General features: G+C 37.2%; 3 protein-coding genes and 1 non-coding gene across 7 annotated transcripts; 2 read left to right on the top strand and 2 right to left on the bottom strand.

The window, feature by feature from the left end:
- Nucleotides 1–353: 353 nt before the first annotated feature.
- LOC110896307 (zinc finger BED domain-containing protein RICESLEEPER 1-like) lies at nt 354–5048 on the bottom strand. Its single transcript, XM_022143738.1, has 5 exons — nt 4884–5048; nt 2329–2683; nt 1338–2255; nt 476–1260; nt 354–389 (listed from the first exon to the last, which is right to left on the bottom strand). The coding sequence occupies exons 1-5, from the start codon at nt 5046–5048 to the stop codon at nt 354–356; spliced, it is 2259 nt and encodes a 752-aa protein (XP_021999430.1).
- A 526-nt stretch (nt 5049–5574) lies between these two features.
- LOC110922626 (F-box protein At5g62510) lies at nt 5575–7557 on the top strand. Its single transcript, XM_022166889.2, has 2 exons — nt 5575–6098; nt 6506–7557. Exons 1-2 carry the CDS (start codon nt 5605–5607, stop codon nt 7185–7187), a joined length of 1176 nt encoding a protein of 391 aa, XP_022022581.1. The 5' UTR covers nt 5575–5604; the 3' UTR covers nt 7188–7557.
- A 1045-nt stretch (nt 7558–8602) lies between these two features.
- On the top strand, nt 8603–8674 carry TRNAH-GUG. The gene has a single exon. It is a non-coding gene; the product is annotated as a tRNA-His (tRNA).
- A 2050-nt stretch (nt 8675–10724) lies between these two features.
- On the bottom strand, nt 10725–16628 carry LOC110922615 (APO protein 2, chloroplastic). Of its 4 annotated transcripts, none has more exons than XM_022166883.2 (4): nt 16477–16628; nt 15994–16127; nt 15604–15914; nt 10725–11680 (listed from the first exon to the last, which is right to left on the bottom strand). In XM_022166883.2, exons 2-4 carry the CDS (start codon nt 16123–16125, stop codon nt 10849–10851), a joined length of 1275 nt encoding a protein of 424 aa, XP_022022575.1. In that variant the 5' UTR covers nt 16126–16127; nt 16477–16628; the 3' UTR covers nt 10725–10848. The 4 variants fall into 4 exon arrangements, with proteins under 4 accessions (XP_022022575.1, XP_035839562.1, XP_035839561.1 ...); XM_035983669.1 differs by having other exon boundaries at nt 15994–16130; nt 16477–16603; XM_035983668.1 differs by lacking the exon at nt 16477–16628 and adding an exon at nt 16221–16449.
- Nucleotides 16629–19550: the final 2922 nt, after the last annotated feature.

Genomic DNA, 19550 nt, shown 5'->3' with positions numbered 1-19550 from the left:
TAAACGAACATAAAGCAAACATAAATGAAAACTAACGAACACAAAAGAACAAGTCTAGTACATCATAAATCCATCATGATTCTACCAAAACAAACAAGTCTAGTAGATCAAAAATCCATCATGTTAAATAATGGTTCAAAAATAAATAATTCATCCAAAAATTAATCATAATTATACTAAAAAAAATCTATAATGATTCATCCAGCCACCATTCATGTTTCATCCAAAAACCCATGATCCATGTTTAAACCTGTAATAAAAGATATATAAAATACATAAGCTAAAATTAGAGGTTCAAACCTACTATTTGTAAAAAATTAAAAATTCAAAATACTTCACCCAAATCATATTTTTCATTCAAGCTCAATGTATGTAATATCGTCATTTTCCTACAATTAACAACGAAAATATATATTAGTTCTAGACCAATAGTAACAAAAAAATGGTACTATAGTTGAAAGAATAAGCAAATTACCTTGATTTTCTTTTTATGTAGTCCATAGTAATGACGATACCAATCAGCTCCACAAACAAGCATATCAACCATCTCTGTTCCTAAACAAGAACGATGTGGCTCAACAACCCTCCCACCAGCGCTGAAAGCCGATTCAGAAGCAACAGTTGTTATTGGAACAGATAGGATATCAACTGCCATTTTGGACAAAATTCTATACTTAAGTCTATTCTCTTTCCACCATCCCAAAACATCAAAAGTTGCACCCGTCTCACAAATGTACACTCCTTCCTCTAAATAAGTGGCTAACTCTGACTTCACACGTTCAACAGTATCAAGACTTTTAATATGTTGAGCATACATAGCGCTACCTGATTTCAAACCATCACCAAATCGAGAAGTCATGAAGCTTGATGAACTCTTAGAAGAACCGGCTCTGATCTCGCTTCCACTCCCAGTAGTTGCACCACCAGTTCGAACAACATTCGATTCTTTATGTGCCTCAATATACTCATTAAACAAATCCTCTAAAATGTCATTAACAACTTGTACTTCTTCTTTAGCCTCCTCCGGAGAATAAATTGTCTTGAAAGATAATTTAATTAGTTCCATTTTGTATCTTGGATCCATAACAGCACCCAGAGAAATCAACAGATTAGTAGAGCCCCAATATTTGTCAAATTTTTCTTTCATTTTACATGCCATAGATCGCATGCAATCATTCTCCTCCAAAGCTACAGTATCCAATGCATCTTTTATAACGTATAACTCAATGAGAAATAAATTAGAAGTTGGATACTCAGAACCTACAATATTAAAAAACAATTACTTATTAGTATATTGTATAACAAATAGCGAGAGATAAAGTAGAATAAACTAATACCTGAAATTATTTTGGTAGCCTCATTGAAAAGTGACAAGAATGAGCAAACATCTTTACATTTTTTCCAATCATCACCACTTGGTAATTTGGTGTATGTACTTTCTCGATCGGCATAATTCTCAAAAACTTCTTTAAACTCCAAAGCCGTAGACAACATTGCGTATGTTGCATTCCACCGAGTACTGACATCCAAGATAAGATGTCTTTTTTTCAATTGTAATTGTTTAGTGAGCTCACTAAAGAGATGTAATCGCCCAGGAGAAGCACCCACATGTTTCACACTCTCACGAACATTGTGAATTATATCTTGAATTTCTGATAGACCATCTTGAACCAACAAGTTAAGAATATGCGCACAACATCGCACATGAAACAACTTTCCATCAAGAGGAAGTTTTTTTTGTAGATTTAAATTATCCATCAACTTTCTAGCCACCACATCATTAGTTTTAGCATTGTCCACAGTCAAAGTAGCCACCTTCATCTCAATATTCCAATCTTTTAAACACTTGAACAAGCAATCATAGATATGAACTCCAGAATATGGCGGAGGCACGTCTACAAAACTCAATATGCATTTGTGAATATCAAAATCCGAGTCTACAAAGTGGCATGTAACTACCATGTAATGGATATTTTGAACGGATGTCCACATGTCAGTTGTGATGCTCACACGATTAACAGTATTCAACATTTTTTGAATTCTTTTCTTTCCAAGTTTGTAACTAGAAACACAATCTTGTCGAACTGATGCACGAGAGATCTTCTCAAATTCCGGATTGGCTTCCTTCATCATCACATTGAACAACTCATACTCAACAAAATTAAATGGCAATTCATGCACCATGATCATATGAGAAATAACCTCCCTCATCCTCACATTGCTAAACTTCCAGTTTTTCACTATTGATGAAGAACCTGATGTTATTCAAGAAAATTATTAATATCACTAAGTAAGAAAAAAAATTCATATAAAATATTAAGAAGGAACCTGATGCTTTTCCAGAAGAAATATTCAACTTCATTTGTCCTGTGCTTGCGGCTTTTACTTTCGGGCAATACTTTTTTATATGTCTATTTAATGGTGTGGTTGTTCCATCCTTAAACTTGTTAAATTTCTCACCACAGTGTATACATTGATGGACTTCATTTTGATCAGCATTAGTTATTGTGCGAAAATGAACCCAAGCAGTTGATGTCTTCTTTCTTTTCTTTTTAGTGTAATGGGCATTGTCTTCATCATTATTTACTTCATCATTATTTTCTTCATCATTGAGATTTTCTTCTTCATCGTTAACTACAATAACATCATCGCTATTAGGCGCCTTTTTCAGAATTGAAAAATGCTAAAATAATGGCTAACATTCCATCAAATGCTAAAAAACAAAGGGTAACATTCCACAAAAAAAAAATCTTGGTATTTCTTACAAATTACCGTAAACACGTCTATGGATGTAAAATATAAGCCGAGTCGATCTCACGTTAAAATATACTTGAGCTCGGTTCATATAAAATTGCTCTTTAACATATTGTAAAAAATCAAACCTAACTTAATTGTTTAATGAATAACGATCTACAGGTTGGCTAGTCTCATTTATACATAGGAGTATTCCTACACAAGAGAAAGCTAATGTGGCTATTGCTTACAACTTCTAAGCTCTTTTAAGTTATATACATCTACTATATTTCTATATAGTGCATCAACTATAATTAGCCCAATAACATCTCATCTTCAAGATTCTTATAAAATCAATTGGCCAAAATATCATCATTAATATTGCAGCCCACAAATTTCCATTTAATTCCAATTTCATATTCTGGCTCCACGAATGAGATTTCAAGATGAGATTAAGTGCTTTGACTTTTGTTAATTTACATACATGCATATGTAGGAACTTACATATATCTACATATATGATATGAGAACATACCTCTTAACAGTCGATGAAGAAAAGAAGAGAGGAGAGTTTGTGGGGTTGTGCCGTATGCGACTAATGATGAAAGAAAAAAAGAATAGTTTGCGTACGTTTAGAAAACTATATCCTAAAATTTCTAGGTTTTATTTCATATAAATGGTAATATAGGTGATTGCTTTCTTAAAATTTGGACTACTATATATTTATATTTATATACTTAACTATTTTAAAAAAGTAAAAAAAAAATATATTTGGGTTTTTAAATCGAATATATATTTGAAATTTTGTTTGATATTTAAAAGAACGAACACGAACAAACGAACATAAACGAACACAAACGAACATAAACGAACATATATGAACGAACATAAACGAACGTTCATGAACATAAATGAACGAACAAAGCATGTGTTCATGTTTGTTCGTTTAGTTAAACGAACAAATATTTTTGTTCATGTCCGTTCATTTATTAAATGAACGAACATAAACGAACTTCCCGCCGAACATGTTCATGAACTGTTCATGAACGTTTGGTTCATTTACAGGCCTACATACCCCCACCCTAAGGAGTAAAAAAAGACAATCTACGTAATTTTAGAAGTGCAAGTTTTTGGGACTATTAAAACATCTGATACAATTATTTAAAACATATTTTTGATTTTAAAATAATTACTTTTCACGATTTATAAACGGTCATAACTTTCTTATACGTTAATATTTCTAAAAAAATTACACTATAAAAACGAACATTTTATTTTTTATTAATTTGAGTTTGGTATCACTATAATTTTTTTTAATTTAAAAAAGATTAACATTTTACATGAAAATACCAGTGTGTCTGTGTGAAGCGTTGCATGTGTACCATTTAGTGTGAGTGTATATATATATATAGGAGTGAGAGATATACATACACACATAATACAATAGATGAAAAATTGAAAACTATACACTTTTAAAAAATATTGTAAATACACCAATTTTTTTAATGACAAAATATTCCTAAATTAGGACCAAATTAATCCTAATTTATCACATACCAGAAACGATCTTCTCCCAAAAGACAAGAGCTTCTATCACCCATTGTGAAATACACCAAAGGCTTTGCATGTAACCGGTTTAGTTTCATTATGTTTGTTTTCGGTTGAAAGTGATAATTAATCCCAACTAAGAGTAAAATGTCAAAAGCGCCCCTAAGGTTTGGTCATATTTGATTGTTTTACCCAAAATGATTTTTTTTTCATCTGAGTCCTTTAGCTTTGCGTTTTATTACCATTTTCATCAAATTTGCTAACGCTGTTTTTTGTTAGGTTGAGGGGCATTTTTGTCCTTTTACCTAACTTAAAACATATTAAAGCTTAGGTACAAGTTGTTAATGTATATAACCTACCCACCACCATCACCACCACAACGATCACCACCTCCACCATCACCCAACCTCCACCACCAGTGGCGGATCTAGAAAATCCACATAGGAGTAACGTTTCAATAAAAAAGGGGTAAAAAAATCGAAAAACGTCGATTTTTTTTTTTTAAATTTACACTACCGTAGGAGCGTCAAGGGGCAACAGAGGTTACCCCTTCTCTCACTCTAAGTCTGCCCCTATCCACCACCACTGCCCAAAACAACAACCACATCCACCATCACCCCACTTCCACCACCACTACCCACAACAACCACCCCACTTCCACCACCACTGCCCACAACCACCACCCCACCTTCCACCACCATTGGACAACAACCACCGCCTACACTATCACCCCACCTCCATCTCCACCACCATTTCCCAACAACCATGGGCGGATCTTAGTAGAGCCGTGGCAGGGCCACGGCCCTGGCAAGTTTTTCGGCCGTAGTGCTAATTTTCTGCATTTCGATTGAAATTTTGTATATATACTATGTTCGGCCCTGGCAAGTTTTTCGGCCGTAGTGCTAATTTTAGTGCACGTGTCTTTCGGCCCTGGCAGGTTCAACGGGCAAGATCCGCCACTGCCAACAACCATCACCCCACTTTCATCTCCGCCCTCGACAACCTAACCGAAACTGCAGCCAAACCGCCACAGTCTCCAACGTTATCAAATCACAAATAGACAAATTGTTGTGTCCTCTAAAAGTAAGTGTTAAAACTTAAAAACTTAAAAACACAAAACTAATAATTTAGAAAATAGTATTATATGATAAATTGATTAATGACTAATCACAAAAAGGTCAATAAATTATTTCTTGAAAGGATACATTTAGATTCTTCCAATAAGATTTGAGTTACCAAGTCAAACATGAACAAGATTGGCCTCTACTTCCTATATATACCACACTCCACCCACACACTTAACCATCAACTGACACAACAACAATGGAAGAGGAACAAGATAAAACCCGACCCGAACCCCTCCCCCATGATCTCATATCCGAAATCCTCACTCGACTCCCCGTTAAATCCCTGACCCGTTTCCGCTCCGTTTCGACCCGATGGAACTCCACCATCCTCCACCCATCTTTCTCCAAATCCCACTTCCACCGCTCCGCCACCACCACCGCCGCCGGCGGAGCTTCCACCACCCTCCTTCTCACCTTCATCAACCGCTTCAACTCCGAAAGAACCATCTTCTCCGTCACTATTCCGTTTAATCAAACCAAATCACTACCCGACCCGACCCGGATCCTCACCATACCCGGGTTCAAACACCCGTTTGTTTCTCAACCACTTAATGGTCTTATATGTTTCAATTTAGGATCCATGTGTGTTTGCAATCCTTCAACTCGTAAATTCGTCAAGCTCCCATGGACGCAACCGGAGTTTAACGCCCAGTCTCCCGCGTGTACACGTCACCGGACAAACGCATTCGGGTATTGTGTATTATTGATCAACTATAGCACAACAAGGATAATTAGAATTTAAAAATTTAAAGAGTAAATTACTTTTCGAGTCCTAGTGTTTTATTAGTTTTAACCACCTTAGTTCAAAATCAAAAAGTTTAACGTCCTGAATCCTTAGCCATATATTTTATAACGTTTTAAGTCCAATTTTGTTTATTTTATAACGGTTTGAGTCCAATTTTGTTAAAAAAAATTGGACTCAAAAGGTTAAAAATTGGACTCAAAATGAGTCAAATGGTTATAAAAGTCTAGAGACTCCGGCGTATAACATTTTGATTTTGAACTGAGTTGGGTTCAGTTCTTGGTTTATGAACACCCCTAGTTATATCTATGTAGAGATAACGACAATAAACTCTAACTAATATATCATCTAATAGGTTTGACCCGGTATCGAATGCACATAAGGTTCTCGACACTTGGATTACATGTCATGAATCCGAGATAATCACGGAGCACCGAGTGTTCACAATCGGATCGGGTTCTAACACGTGGCGGAGAATCGCGGGTGGCGCGTCTTACCTCCCGTTTAATGAGAGTGTTTGTATAAGCGGCCAGATTTATTTCAGGGCTTTCGGGAGTTTGGTGGCTTCGGAAAGCCCTGTTCTGGCCGCTTTTGACGTCCATCGTGAAGAATTCAGGTTCTTCACGATGGGCGATGAGGCGGTTTTTTATTCGGAAGAAAGTGTTTTGATGGAACATGATGGGTGTTTGACCATAGTTGACCATCAAGGGGAGGATAATGTTTTGGTGATGTGGATATTGGTGGATGAGGAGAATGGCAAGTGGGTGAAGAAGCGTGTGGAAATTCCGGTGATGTGTTGTGAGATAAATGATCGCCGGAGGTATCGGTTTGCCGGAAGTACGGTTTCCGGCGAGATGATATTTGCGGAGAAAAGTTTAGTGAATCCCTTCTTTGTGTTGTTGTATGATATTAAGAAGAATGAAGTGAAGAAGGTGGAGATTTGTGGGTTGACTGATTTTGACTTTCAGTTTGGTCATGTTCTAATGAATGTTACAAGTGTTAACGAACATGTAGAAAGTATTGTGTCTTTATATTAGGTAATAGGATAGTACAACCTAACATAAAGACACAATACTTGATATAACACGGTTATGTTAGACCAGTTTGGTCCGGTGAAGTTCATCTCAAAAGGATCTGCCTTTGGCTTTTGAAATGATACTAGAGCTAGTAATTTATGACACGATATAATTAAGTGCGGAGTTAAACGAGTTTGGGTTAAAAACGCTCGGTTGTAAGCAATGTGACATGTTAAAGATATGGTTAAAAGATGGTCTAGACGGGTTCTGCCCACCTAACATGTTTTTGATGCGCACATGAAACAAGCTAGTTCTATAAGTTTTTAAATTGAATTGTATATCATATTGGACCACTTCACTATCCTAATTTAATTTTCGGTCTACAATAGTCTCTTGATAGTGTCACGTTTCAATGGTATTTTAGGAAATGTTGGTATGAACTTTTCTTGGATGGGATGTGATTGGTATGTATAGTTTTTTATTATTCATTAGCCAAAATAAAAAAATGATAAATTTATCACAATGAAGAGTTATGGTGGGTAGAAGGCGATGGTAGGTGGCGGCGGTGAGATGGTAGGAGGGGCGAATGATGATGAAGGAAAGTGGTCATCGTGGGCGTTTGACGAGGTAGGAAGGGCATGATCAATGTTAAAGGAGCAACGGTGATCGATTGATGGTTACTATAGGGTAGACGTCGGGCAAGCAACAAAATTGGTGGACACTGACGCTATCAAAGGTGGATATTGGTGAAGATGGTAGCATACGACAAACAATAGTCGGATGAGTTGACGATCAATGAGTGTGGCAGGGTGACATTGACGGCCGGTGATGGTGGTCAAGAAGGGTGGGAGAAGTCTGAAAACCTTTGAAAACATTTTTCTGAACGATAAATTTGGATCACTGACGGACCATTGGAGTATCATCATTTCACCAGCGGAACCACCCGAATTAATCGTAAGTTATTACATAATGGTGACTACGTTCTTATTGTCACCAATACAATGGAGTGTTTAATAGGATACAACTTTACTTATTCTCTTGATCGCTTGAATTTTTTTAATCTTAATAATGGACATGTAAGAACGTAAACATGTGTTACCAATATTTTTTATTTACAAGTGGTGAGTGTTACATGTGATAAAGTGTTGAGTAAGAAAAAAAAAGTCAAAACAATTAACCCTTCAACAAGTAAAGATAGTTGTGACTCTTTGTTAAATTATAAGGACACTCAGTTTTTATTTGTTTAAAAATCATTTCAAATTTTCATAAACTGCAACTAGTTTTATTTCTATAAACACTCGATTATTATACAAATATACTATATTTTAGATCCATAATTTTATCTGTTTACTATAATTTTTAGATCTAGTTAACTTTATCGTTCTTCCAGTTAAACTTATAATTTGGATCAAATATAAGCACCTTTAGACATCAATGTGGCTGTAGTTTAGTGGTAAGAATTCCACGTTGTGGCCGTGGAGACCTGGGCTCGAATCCCAGCAGCCACACATCTTTTTTATAACTTGGTGAAATTGTTCCGTTTTTTTTTTTTTTTTAAGTTTCATGAACCAGATATTGTCTTCTATATATTGAATGAAATTTTTTTACTTATGTATGTAATATTATATTTTTGGGAGTAAAAAATTTACCAAGTTCTCAAAGCGTTATAAACTTCCCTACTATAACAAAGAGACCCCGGTTTTATCAAGGACGATGAATTTCTAACATGAAACAAATTTAACATAAATTATCAAAACCCAACGGTCACATTTAACTAGACAGGTCTAGTTTAAATTAACCTAAATTGAATTATCGATTGTGTTTCAATGGCTGCTTCATCGGAGTCCATCAATTGTGTTTTACATTTAATTACTTGGCAGTGATTATAAACAAACAAACCATTTCATATCAGAAAAATAAGGAATAAAAAAACCACAAAATAAAAAAAAATAACATGTTTTGAGTCTTTTTACACGAACATGTTTTCACCCATTTGTTGGCCCGACCCCACCCGCCGGTTTTGCCAGGCTTAATATTGAGTCAATGCAGACAAATAGCTCGATGATAAAAACCGTCTTGTGATCATGATGCATAAACACAATTATCGAGGAACAATAAGCAGGGCTGGCTCGATAGGCTTGCCAATCTAGGCACGAGTCTAGGGCCACCATAAAATAAGGGCCTCCAAGTTTTTAGAAAGTTTTATATATAGTATATGTATTAGGCCCAAATAAACATGTTTATTTCAAAACTAAACTAGTTTTTCTTTTAAGAAACTTAAAGTAAATATTGTTTAGCAAAAAAAGACCAGTTTCAAAGCCAATTTCACATTACTTTTCAGCTATTACAACATAGTAACAACCATCAACCTAATCATCATTATTCAGCGGCCTAAAGCCCCTAAAATACAGCTGCAATCATCGTTCCCACTTTCCATCACAACCTGCTTTCAATTTCTAGGCTATAGGCTATCACTAGATGAAAAAAGTACCGGTAATCATCCATGGCGACGGGTCCATCGGGATTGGAGGAGAGTTTATGGGCGAAATTAGGGCCCCCACTTCGTAGTTCGCTTAGGGTCTCTAAAAAGGTTGGAACGGCCCTGACAATAAGGAACGGTAGAGAATAGCGCTTGTTACTTGTTACCGCGGCTTCGACATTTGCAGGGGATTCATTGATGGAGCTTGAAAGCATTGATATAATGCTCAACACTATGCTCTCAACCTGTTAACAAAACAATTTTGAATAAAAAAAATAACCCAAATATTTTTCGACATGACATGAACATAAATATTCAAATATCATACCGTATGAACAGACGTCGAGTGCTCACTCGCAAGCTCATAACCGTTAGGATCATCACCCAGAGGATGATTAATGGATATACAAACCTTACCATCAGTATAAACTGCAAATTACCATAACGAGACAACTGTACACAAGATCCACCAATACAACAGACAAATCATCACATAACGTAACCTCAAATTGAGTGTTGTAAAAATCGGGATTAATAGCTAGTTAGTCCGTAATTGGTACTCTACCGATGGGATTTCATCTAACCGGACCAAAAAATCGGCAGGCAGTACAAATCGTTCCTAATCGGCACAAATCGGTCCCTTGGTTTTAACTCGTAAACCCGAGTTCTCGACCCAATCCATGGGTTGTAGTTTTTTAATTTAACCTAGCCATCACTCTATTTGACGTTAGAAGTAGTTGATTTGTTGTTTAAACTTAAAACCATGTGAACTTTGAAGTATTATATTGACATGGAGGGTTAGGTTCGTTAGAAAACCATTAAAAACTTGAAAACCGAGAAAACTACTACCAACCAATCAATTTTTTTTTTTTAATTTTTCCTTCTCGTTTTCGTTTTCTTTAATTATAAGGTTAGTATTGTACAAATAAAAATAAAAATTAAAAAATGTATGTAGATTAACAGGCTATATATACATGGTTTGTGAAGGTACACATGATGTATAAATATGTAGTGCACCAGCTACATATATGTAGCTCGTCGATCTACATATATTTTTATGTCCTTTTTATAATAGCATGTATGGAAACATTGGATATTATATTTAATATGGCAGAAATATTGGATTGATTCCGTTGGCCGTTAAAAAAAAAATATATGGCAGAAATTTTTAACACAACGAAGTAAACCGAAAGAGTGATACATTCAGACCACCATTTCCGCTTCACTAACACTACTCGGAATTCCAACATCTAACCGCATTGTGGGCTTGTACTGTTCCGGCACTGCGGCACCACCCTGCACGCAGATCTCCACCACCGCAGGCGCCTGACCATAAAAATTCCTCAGCTCCTTCTGCAACATCGGTTCGTCCAGATTAGGAACATGCCACACATACCTTGGTGGTATCAAATCATCAAGAACTGCCGACTGCCACCCATGCTGCCCGTTCCGCTGCTGATGCTTAAACGCACCACAGTTCTGCGCTTTATGGCCTGAGGGACCCACATGGATCTCCGGGCAGTACCCGCAAACTCTCACAGGGTACATCTTCATTAACCTATTCGCCCCGGTTCTCATTTTCTCCCATACTTGAAGCGTTTGTTCCGCAAGTAAAACCATTTCATCTTTATTAGATGGAGGAATGATCTCCAGATCGGGTATTTCGGTCAGTAACACGGGTTTTGGATCTTGTGGGGGTAAATCTGGCAATTCACTTTCGTCTGCGTCGATGAACTCGCTTTTATTGATTCGGATTATGGGTTTTCGTCTTCGTTTTGTGGGGTATTCGGGTATATCGACTCCTGCTTGGATGCATAGCTCCATTAGTGCGGGGATTCGAGGGACGGAAAATCTTTCTTCGTGTGGGATACGTTTTCCTAAACGATCGTATAGATGATAGGCTTCGATTTGAACTATTACGTCCTCTACAACCGCATCAACCCACTCATGTTTTCCCTTCCGGATTGAAGAGTTTGTGCCTTGACATGATCTAAATGGATGGCCCACAGGCCCGACATGAATTTCATTACAATACCTGTCAAAAAAAAGTCCAAAACATAGATATAACTTCGTTTAGAATGTCCAAAAACTAACAAAATTGTCATGGGTATAGAGTAGAGGATGCATAATGGATGGGTTGGTTAACTCGTTGAAAAGGGTTGTGATCAAACCGGTAAATTTTAATATGCGGGTTGTGGTTTAACGTTTTTTCACGTTTAGTCCCCACCTTTTGAAAATAGCAGGTATGCTCCCTATGGTTTGTTATTTTGTTAGTCGGATAGTCCCTGAGTAGATGTCAGTTAGTTTGGAAATAGCAGGTATGCTCCCTATGGTTTGTCATTTTGTTACTCGGATAGTCCCCTGATATATATTCAGGGGACTATCCGAGTAACAAAATGACAAACCATAGGGAGCATACCTGCTATTTCCAAAAAGTGGGGACTAAACGTGAAAAAACATGAAACCACAGGGACCATCCGGGCAATTAACTCTAATGAAAATACTAGGAGACTGTAAGCATTGAATCACATTTCGGGCCACTTTCGAACCGTTTTACCAGCTCTAGGTTACCCAAGTTTTTAAGCGTCCCATTTGACCATTTAAAAAAGTGTTGGAAGCTTAATGTTTGGCACAAGAAATATCGATTAAGTAATAACTAATAAGTATTGTAAATGTATGTGTGACGTATTAGATAAATTGTATATAATCCTAAGTCTATAACCGTTCTATTATGGTGTCAACTGACTTGGCAGTTATGCCCAAAGTCAAAGGAGTGTTCCCATACTCGCACCATTTCAATATGTATAAATATTAAATAGGTAGAACATTATCATTTGTATCTGGTGGTTGACAGTTATAAACAACCTTACGTTTGTTTCCTTTCTAATCCTAACATATCGTTGACCTCTACAAGTGTGTGTGTGTGTTTATCACTTCTGTTAATCACCAACAAAAAGGGCGTACCCGGTGCCCTAGGCTCCCGCAGGGTCCGTGGAGGGGTTGGATCGGTTCGCAATATGAACCCATGACCTATGATGCTATATTTATTTTACCTTCACTCTACTGTTTTTTGCTCTCACCACTGCTTTTGTCTCGGGTAGTTCTAGTACTCTTTTAGTGCTTGTTGTTATAGAGCTGGGGGTCTCTCTGGAAGCAGCCTCTCTATCCTCGTCGATAGGGGTAAGGTTTGCCTACATCCCACCCTCCCCAGACCCTGCCATTAGCTTTGCTAATTGCGGGATTTACTGGAAATGGTTGTTGTTGTTGTTGTTGTTGTTACCCACCCAATATAGATTGCTTAGATGGGGTTATCAAGGGTATTTTTTGCAAAAGATGTCTGGATAGTCACTCACATTTACTCTTTGAATAACCATTGGGTGTCAGCCCAATGGCCACCAGCCCGCATTCTAACCCGGAGGTGGCGGGTTCGAGTCTTGCTCGTTCCCAATGCCCCTACGGTAGCGGATTTACTCCCAGACTCAGGCTTGCTGGGTGGCGGTCTGCGAGGTGGGATCACCTCGGCGGTTGGGAGGACCGTGGAATATCCCCCCCCCCCCCCACATTTATTCTTTGAATCATAGTTGTTAATAGCGGTCGCTATGCTTGCTATAGCGAACAGCGTAGCGAAGCCGGAGTTTCCCGCTATAAGGTGTTTAGCGCCTAAAAAGAGATGAATTAGCGATAAAAGAGGTTTTTTCTATTTTAATAAATACAAGTATATACTGAAAAATAAACATATTTTAGGGTTTTTTGTTACATGATTGAAATAAGAAGCGTGTATTCTTCCATATTTACTGGATTTTTTATAATATCTACATATAAAATATTTTTAACATTTCCTTCTAGTGTATCGCTATTTATAAAATAGCGCCCGCTATTTCATGATTTCATCGCTATCGCTACGTAGTGTATAGGTATCTTGTCGCAATTTACTGTTGTTATTCGCTATTAACAACTATGCTTTGAATGGGTGTATGCTAGGGCTGTTTGGCCAGAAATTGTTGATTACGTGGAGCATATTAAGGTATCCAAATCGATTTGCTATGTGATTGCTGCTACTTCAGTGTATTGTACTATGTTGTCAAAGACGCAAGGCGCAGGCGAGGCGCATCGGCCTCGCCTGGAGCCAAGGCGCAAGGCGCAAAAAAAGCGTGGGCTTTTTTAAGAAAAGCGCACATAGAGAAAAACAAATATAAAAAATACGTTATGCTTTGAAAATGAGTTTCTGAGCTGGAATTTGGTTGAACTCATGCGGACACGAATACAGCTCCGAAAAGCCCGGACCCGCGTGAGGCAGTTTTTATTCGTACTCAGTTCAGTTTCGTTTTTTTTTTCTGCTGCGCCTCAGGCCGTTTTTGTGCGCTTTTTTTGCGCCTCAGGCCGTTTTTTTCAAAAAAACCCATTTTAACGCCTAGGCTGCCACCAGGCGCTATTGGTGCGCCTCGCTGCACCCGGGCGCCTAGGCGCGCGCTTTTTGCGCTTTTGACAACATAGGTATTTTATTTGGCAGGAGCGTACCAACAGGCCTTTTAGTGGTATGAAAAGACCTGATTATTGAGGCGATTAGGCTAAGACTTATGGGTCTACAGTTTAAATGCACCAAGAGTGTGGAAGAAGTTTGAAATAATCCATAAGGTTTAAAAGGCAAATGAAGGGTAGAATGGGTAGATATTGTTATTGTAATGGGTTAAAGAATCGTTATTTGCTGGGTTGGGGAGTGTTTGTGGTAAATGCAGGTTTATGATGATGGTTAGAAGATTAAAGTTAGATGCTGATGCGCGGATTATGGAAGGTTTACGTTTGATTTGTATTTTTGGCTGTTTTAGTTTGTTTATTTGTTTGGATTTTGAATAGGATTTATGATTGTAATAGTTGGGCCGTGTGTATAGAGATAGTCCTAGTATTTTGTATTGGTTAAGAGTGGTTTGTTAAAACCCGTTTTGTTAGGCCTTAGTCGTTTTTGAGGTTGGTGTTCTCCTTGGGGTATATCCCAATGCTCTTTTGGTGTAATTCTTTCTATTTTTATTAATAAAAAGTAAAATGTCATTTTCGTCCCTGAGGTTTGGCCACTTTTGCGACTTTCGTCCAAAGGTGCCATTTTCATCTAAAAAGTTTGAAATCTTCTCATTTTTCATCCCTGAGAGCCAAATTTCGAGGAACAAAAGTCGCAATATATTGCCATCCTCAATAATGTAAATGGCAAGATTTTGAAACGACAAGGACCCAGATGCGAAAAAACAAGCATTTTGCCGGGGTGCCGTCCTCTTTAACAAAAAAACAAGTGGCAAAATTGGCAGGTTGGGTACATAGTTATTAAAGCGAGCGCCCAGGCGCGCAAATAAAGCCCCGGGCCCAACAAATCGCCATGAGTGCGCCTCGCGCCTTTAATAACTATGGTTCAAGTCATAGTTATTAAAGCGAGCGCCTAGGCGCAAATAAAGCCCCGGGCCCAATAAATCGCCCTGAGTGCGCCTCGCGCCTTTAATAACTATGGTTGGGTAATAAGTCACTTTTTTGTCCAGTATCTTTAACCTTTAATAATTAACTAGTCTCACATATGACTATAAGAATTTTATTCATAGTTATTAAAGTGAGCGCCCAGGCGCGCCTAGGCGCAAATAAGGCCCCGGGCCCAACAAATCGCCCTGAGTGCGCCTCGCGCCTTTAATCTTCAGGTTAGTTCATGTATGCCAATAATGTTATTAAAGCGAGCGCCCAGGCGTGCCTAGGCGCAAATAAGGCCCCGAGCCCAACAAATCGCCCTGAGTGCGCCTCGCGCCTTTAATTACTATGATTTTAGTATCTGCATAATAATTTAGAATTTATGATAGGTATTATGCATTAGAATACACTTTGTGCAACTCTTACACTCATTCCTTTTAAGCTAATATCTTACTAATGTGACCCGTTTGAACCCGAAACAACTCATTCATAACTAAATGTCTAAATGCGACTTACTTGCAGGCTTGTACAGGAACTACTTTTAAGAGCTTTTTGAGATTGTTAATCAGCATTGTTCGTGCATTCAACACAGCGTACGCAAGAGGGATCATCCTTTGAACCAGTAACCCGTTCTTCGGAGGAGGAGCGGGTCTTTTAGGTTGACCTTTTCTACTCTTCATCCTCTCTCTAGCGGCACGCCGAAGCTCCACGATGGGTACCGGAAACGGCTTCTTTTCTTTCTTGGAATAATAACGCGGCAAATCAACATTCTGAGGGTTATCACTGCACCGAATAACTAAGGATTGCCTACATTTCCTGCCACTAAACTGCATTAAAACAATCCAATTATCATCAGTACAACAAATGCTCATGTATTAAATTCCAATCAAGGAACCCATGATGCACCTTTAATGAATCAAAGAACTCGCGGTCCGGACACGAATTGTATCTCAAAATGCCAACTTTGGGAGGTAAAAATCTTGGTTTACATAAGAATGAAGTGGTTCCCAACTCAGGAGAAATCAAACTGGAACTCATACCTGCTTAAGAAAGTATGCAAATTGGATCAGAACTTATACATATATATTGTATATACAACATTTTAAGTTAGTTTTGCAAGTCCCGTAAGTTACACGAACATAATTCGAGAACAATACAACACACAAACTCTTCAAATGTCGTTTGGGCATTTCATCGAACACTTGGTGGGCACAAAGAGAAAGAATAAAGGTAGTGAATTTTTGTATATCTTATCTCCTGTTTATTCTAGAAACATCGTGGGTTTTGTAAATAATTGAAGTTAGAAGTTGCAAACCCTGCTATAATCGAAGAAAATCGACACATAAATCAGTACAGAAATCAGTCATAAACTGAAGGAATGGAACATACCGGTAGAGATATAGAGATGTAGAAGAAGATGTCGTCCTCCAACTCAGCAGTAGCCGACGGAAATTTTGATATCCACTGAAGTGATGATAAAAGGATGGAAGAGGCTACTGAGTTATGCACATTTTTAACCACTTTTTTTCCAAGAAAATTATGGCAATAGATATCTAGATACCTGTATACAAGACACGATTAAACTTGTTTATTGAAAAAGTGCATAACATGATTTTTTTACTTTTTAAAAATAAATATAACTAGTATAAAGCACCCTGCGTTGCGGCGGGGGCGAACACTAATGTCACACTACTGACAGCGACCACCAACACTGAAGTTGCGGCGTGTTAATGCGAAGAAATTAAACTGAAACGTAAAACATATAAAAGAATAACTAAGTCGATCTAGGACTCGAGCGTTACGATGAACCTGTCAAAAGGGAAAAAATGGACAACATAAAAACGTTTAACCACGCACGCACGTTACGGCATTTTAACTCGCAAAATTTATAACGGAACGTAACACGAAAATTTTGCGAAAAATGAAAAGTATAGAGGATCAAAGTTGAAAGTAAAAAAGTTGTTAGGTTAAATTGCAAAAAATGAAAATTTTGGGGTAAATAGTTAATGTTATTTTTTAATAAAAAATCAACACCGACAAATTACCATGGAAAGTATGTTGGTAAAAGCGCAAAACAACTATTGGCAATTTATGTGTACAAAGTCCTTCAATAATCTGTCAAAATAAACATGTCGTTTGCGACATCGCGGAAGTTTTTGAAAATACGTCGCAAGTAATGTCTGACGATGATCAATCGGTACAGCGCATTGGAATTATCCATGCCTTGTTTACCAATAGAGTATCACCAATTGAGCCACCTTCACTGATGGAAAACCGAGAGATCTGGTCAGTGAAAGTTTATGTTTTAGTGATTACAATCTAAAATCCACTGAGAAAAACATACAACCATCAATCCAATGCCCTATATGTTAATGGTGGTTCAATGAGATTGATCTTAACTAAAGTAGTAACAACCGAAATAGAAAAAAGCTAGTCTCGACACACACCGGACCTAAACCAACACCCATAACCCCACCATAAACTTCAATTGCACCCTTCTATCAACCAAAAAAAGAGATTGATACATAAGAAATTGATTCACGATTGTGGACCTAGTAACTATGTAATGTATACTTCTATATGGGCCTATTCAACCTTTTTCCTCCTTATAGTATAAAGATTTATGGTCTATTAATAAAAAAAAAATTAACACCAACACCTAGGAAACCCATAAGATAAAGATGGCAAAGCCCAGAAAACTCCTATATTTACATTCTTTGCCTAGGTTGGAAAATTATAAGCTACCCCGACATACAAAAATATGGCTGTTTGTTGTGGAGTAAATATACAAAACTATAATATGTTTATTTTTGGTTTTCCTTCTTTTCTGTCCATCTCAAAAATCAAATATCGTAGTTTGAAACTACTAGTTTCAGTTTCGGATAGAAAGACTTGCGTAGATGGGCTCACCATATTATAGTTTAGTCTCACCCAAACACTTAAATAGTTTGATTGGAATTAAATGTTAAAATATCATTATAGTTTGAAATTTTTGTAACGAGTAAAATACGATTTTCGTCTATGAGGTTTAGCTAGTTTTACGACTTTCGTTCAAATGTTTGTTTTTTGGCATCTAGATCCAAAATGAAATCTTGTCATTTTCATCTAGCCTGCTAACTCTATCTATTTTTCTCCGTTAAGTCAGATGTATTTCCATCCTTTTTTTTAACTTAGAGGGCAATTCGGCCTTTTTTTAGTTTGTGTAAAAATGTCGAATACCCCTGAAAAAATACTGAATTGCCCTTTAAGTTAACAAAAAAGATGGAAATACCCCTAACTTAGTGGAGAACAATGGATGAAGTTAACGAACCGGATAAAAATGGCAAGATTTGAAACATTTTGGATCCAAATGTTGAAAAACAAATCTTTAAATGAAAGTCGCAAAACTTGTAACGTTCCGTATTTTTCATTTTATTTTCGATTTATTGTAAATCGTATTTCAATCTCAATCCTTGTTTAATCATGTATGCACAATATGCAAACAATCACGAAACACGCATTTATAATTAAAAGTCGAGTCATACACCGAATTCTGAGAACTATATTCATACATTACACATTCTTGTATACACCTTAAAATGCCTAAAACATACCTAACTAAGTAATTATAGCATGAAATAACATACAACCCAGCTCCAGGGACTAACAGTGACATTTTTGGAAAATTTTGATTTTTCAAGGCCCTTACAGACCGCAAGACCAAACCCCTTACGGTCCTGGTCTGACAGCAGAATTGTTCATTTCACGAATTTTAGTGTTTAAACTCCATTTTCCCTCTTCTTCACCCATAACTACCTACATTAAACACCAAACTCTAATCCCCACTTATAAATACAATCATTCCCTACATCCTAAACACTTTCAACACCTCTAACTCACTTCCAAACTATCCCAAATCATTAAGAATCTCCACTAGCGCATATTGTTCAAAGCTCCAAAACAGTGAGTTTTAAGCTACTTTCTTCAACTCTTCTCCTTGTTTTCTTTTTCCTTTTTCCTTGGATAACCACTAGGTACATTACCACATGTTTACCAAGGTAAACAAAGTTGATATGTCACAATTTTTGATGTCCAGGTGAGGATTTTGTTAAACTTTTTAAACCTGTTTTTACTTTACCTTGTTTTCTTGGAACTTTTGAGACCAAACCAAGTCACCAACTAATCTCTATGTTGAGGGACTTGTCTTAAGGTTTATTATAGAAACATGATGTTCATATGCCTCCTCATACTAGACTCTAAGTGATCTTCAGGCCATCAAAGTGATGAAACCACACCAAGTCTCCAATGCTACAATATTGGAAGCACTCGTCTTGGTTGACACTCACTTGGTTACTTAGCATATTAGATAGTTGTTTATGTATTCATACTTATATTGATGACCGTCCGAATTATCCATGTAATGATTTGTGCATTGGTGAAATCTTTAAGTTAATGGATTTATCCAACCTATGCTTGACAATACA

Source organism: Helianthus annuus, chromosome 15 (assembly GCF_002127325.2).
Source record: "Helianthus annuus cultivar XRQ/B chromosome 15, HanXRQr2.0-SUNRISE, whole genome shotgun sequence".
NCBI lineage: Eukaryota > Viridiplantae > Streptophyta > Magnoliopsida > Asterales > Asteraceae > Helianthus > Helianthus annuus.
The sequence above is the reverse complement of the archived record's forward strand: the minus strand, read 5'-3'. Positions and strand labels throughout refer to the sequence as shown.

What these genes read in the sequence shown, in the direction of transcription:
- LOC110896307 (XM_022143738.1), bottom strand. Translation starts at nt 5,048, where the DNA reads ATGGTTGTTGGGAAATGGTGGTGGAGATGGAGGTGGGGTGATAGTGTA. An exon ending in TTCTTCTGGAAAAGCATCAG is followed by an intron (nt 2,256 to 2,328) that starts GTTCCTTCTTAA and finishes GAATAACATCAG; the next exon opens with GTTCTTCATCAATAGTGAAA. An exon ending in TACATAAAAAGAAAATCAAG is followed by an intron (nt 390 to 475) that starts GTAATTTGCTTA and finishes TGTTAATTGTAG; the next exon opens with GAAAATGACGATATTACATA.
- LOC110922626 (XM_022166889.2), top strand. Translation starts at nt 5,605, where the DNA reads ATGGAAGAGGAACAAGATAAAACCCGACCCGAACCCCTCCCCCATGAT. An exon ending in CACCGGACAAACGCATTCGG is followed by an intron (nt 6,099 to 6,505) that starts GTATTGTGTATT and finishes ATCATCTAATAG; the next exon opens with GTTTGACCCGGTATCGAATG.
- LOC110922615 (XM_022166883.2), bottom strand. Translation starts at nt 16,125, where the DNA reads ATGAGTTCCAGTTTGATTTCTCCTGAGTTGGGAACCACTTCATTCTTA. An exon ending in AGTTCTTTGATTCATTAAAG is followed by an intron (nt 15,915 to 15,993) that starts GTGCATCATGGG and finishes GTTTTAATGCAG; the next exon opens with TTTAGTGGCAGGAAATGTAG. An exon ending in GTTCCTGTACAAGCCTGCAA is followed by an intron (nt 11,681 to 15,603) that starts GTAAGTCGCATT and finishes TTTTTTTGACAG; the next exon opens with GTATTGTAATGAAATTCATG.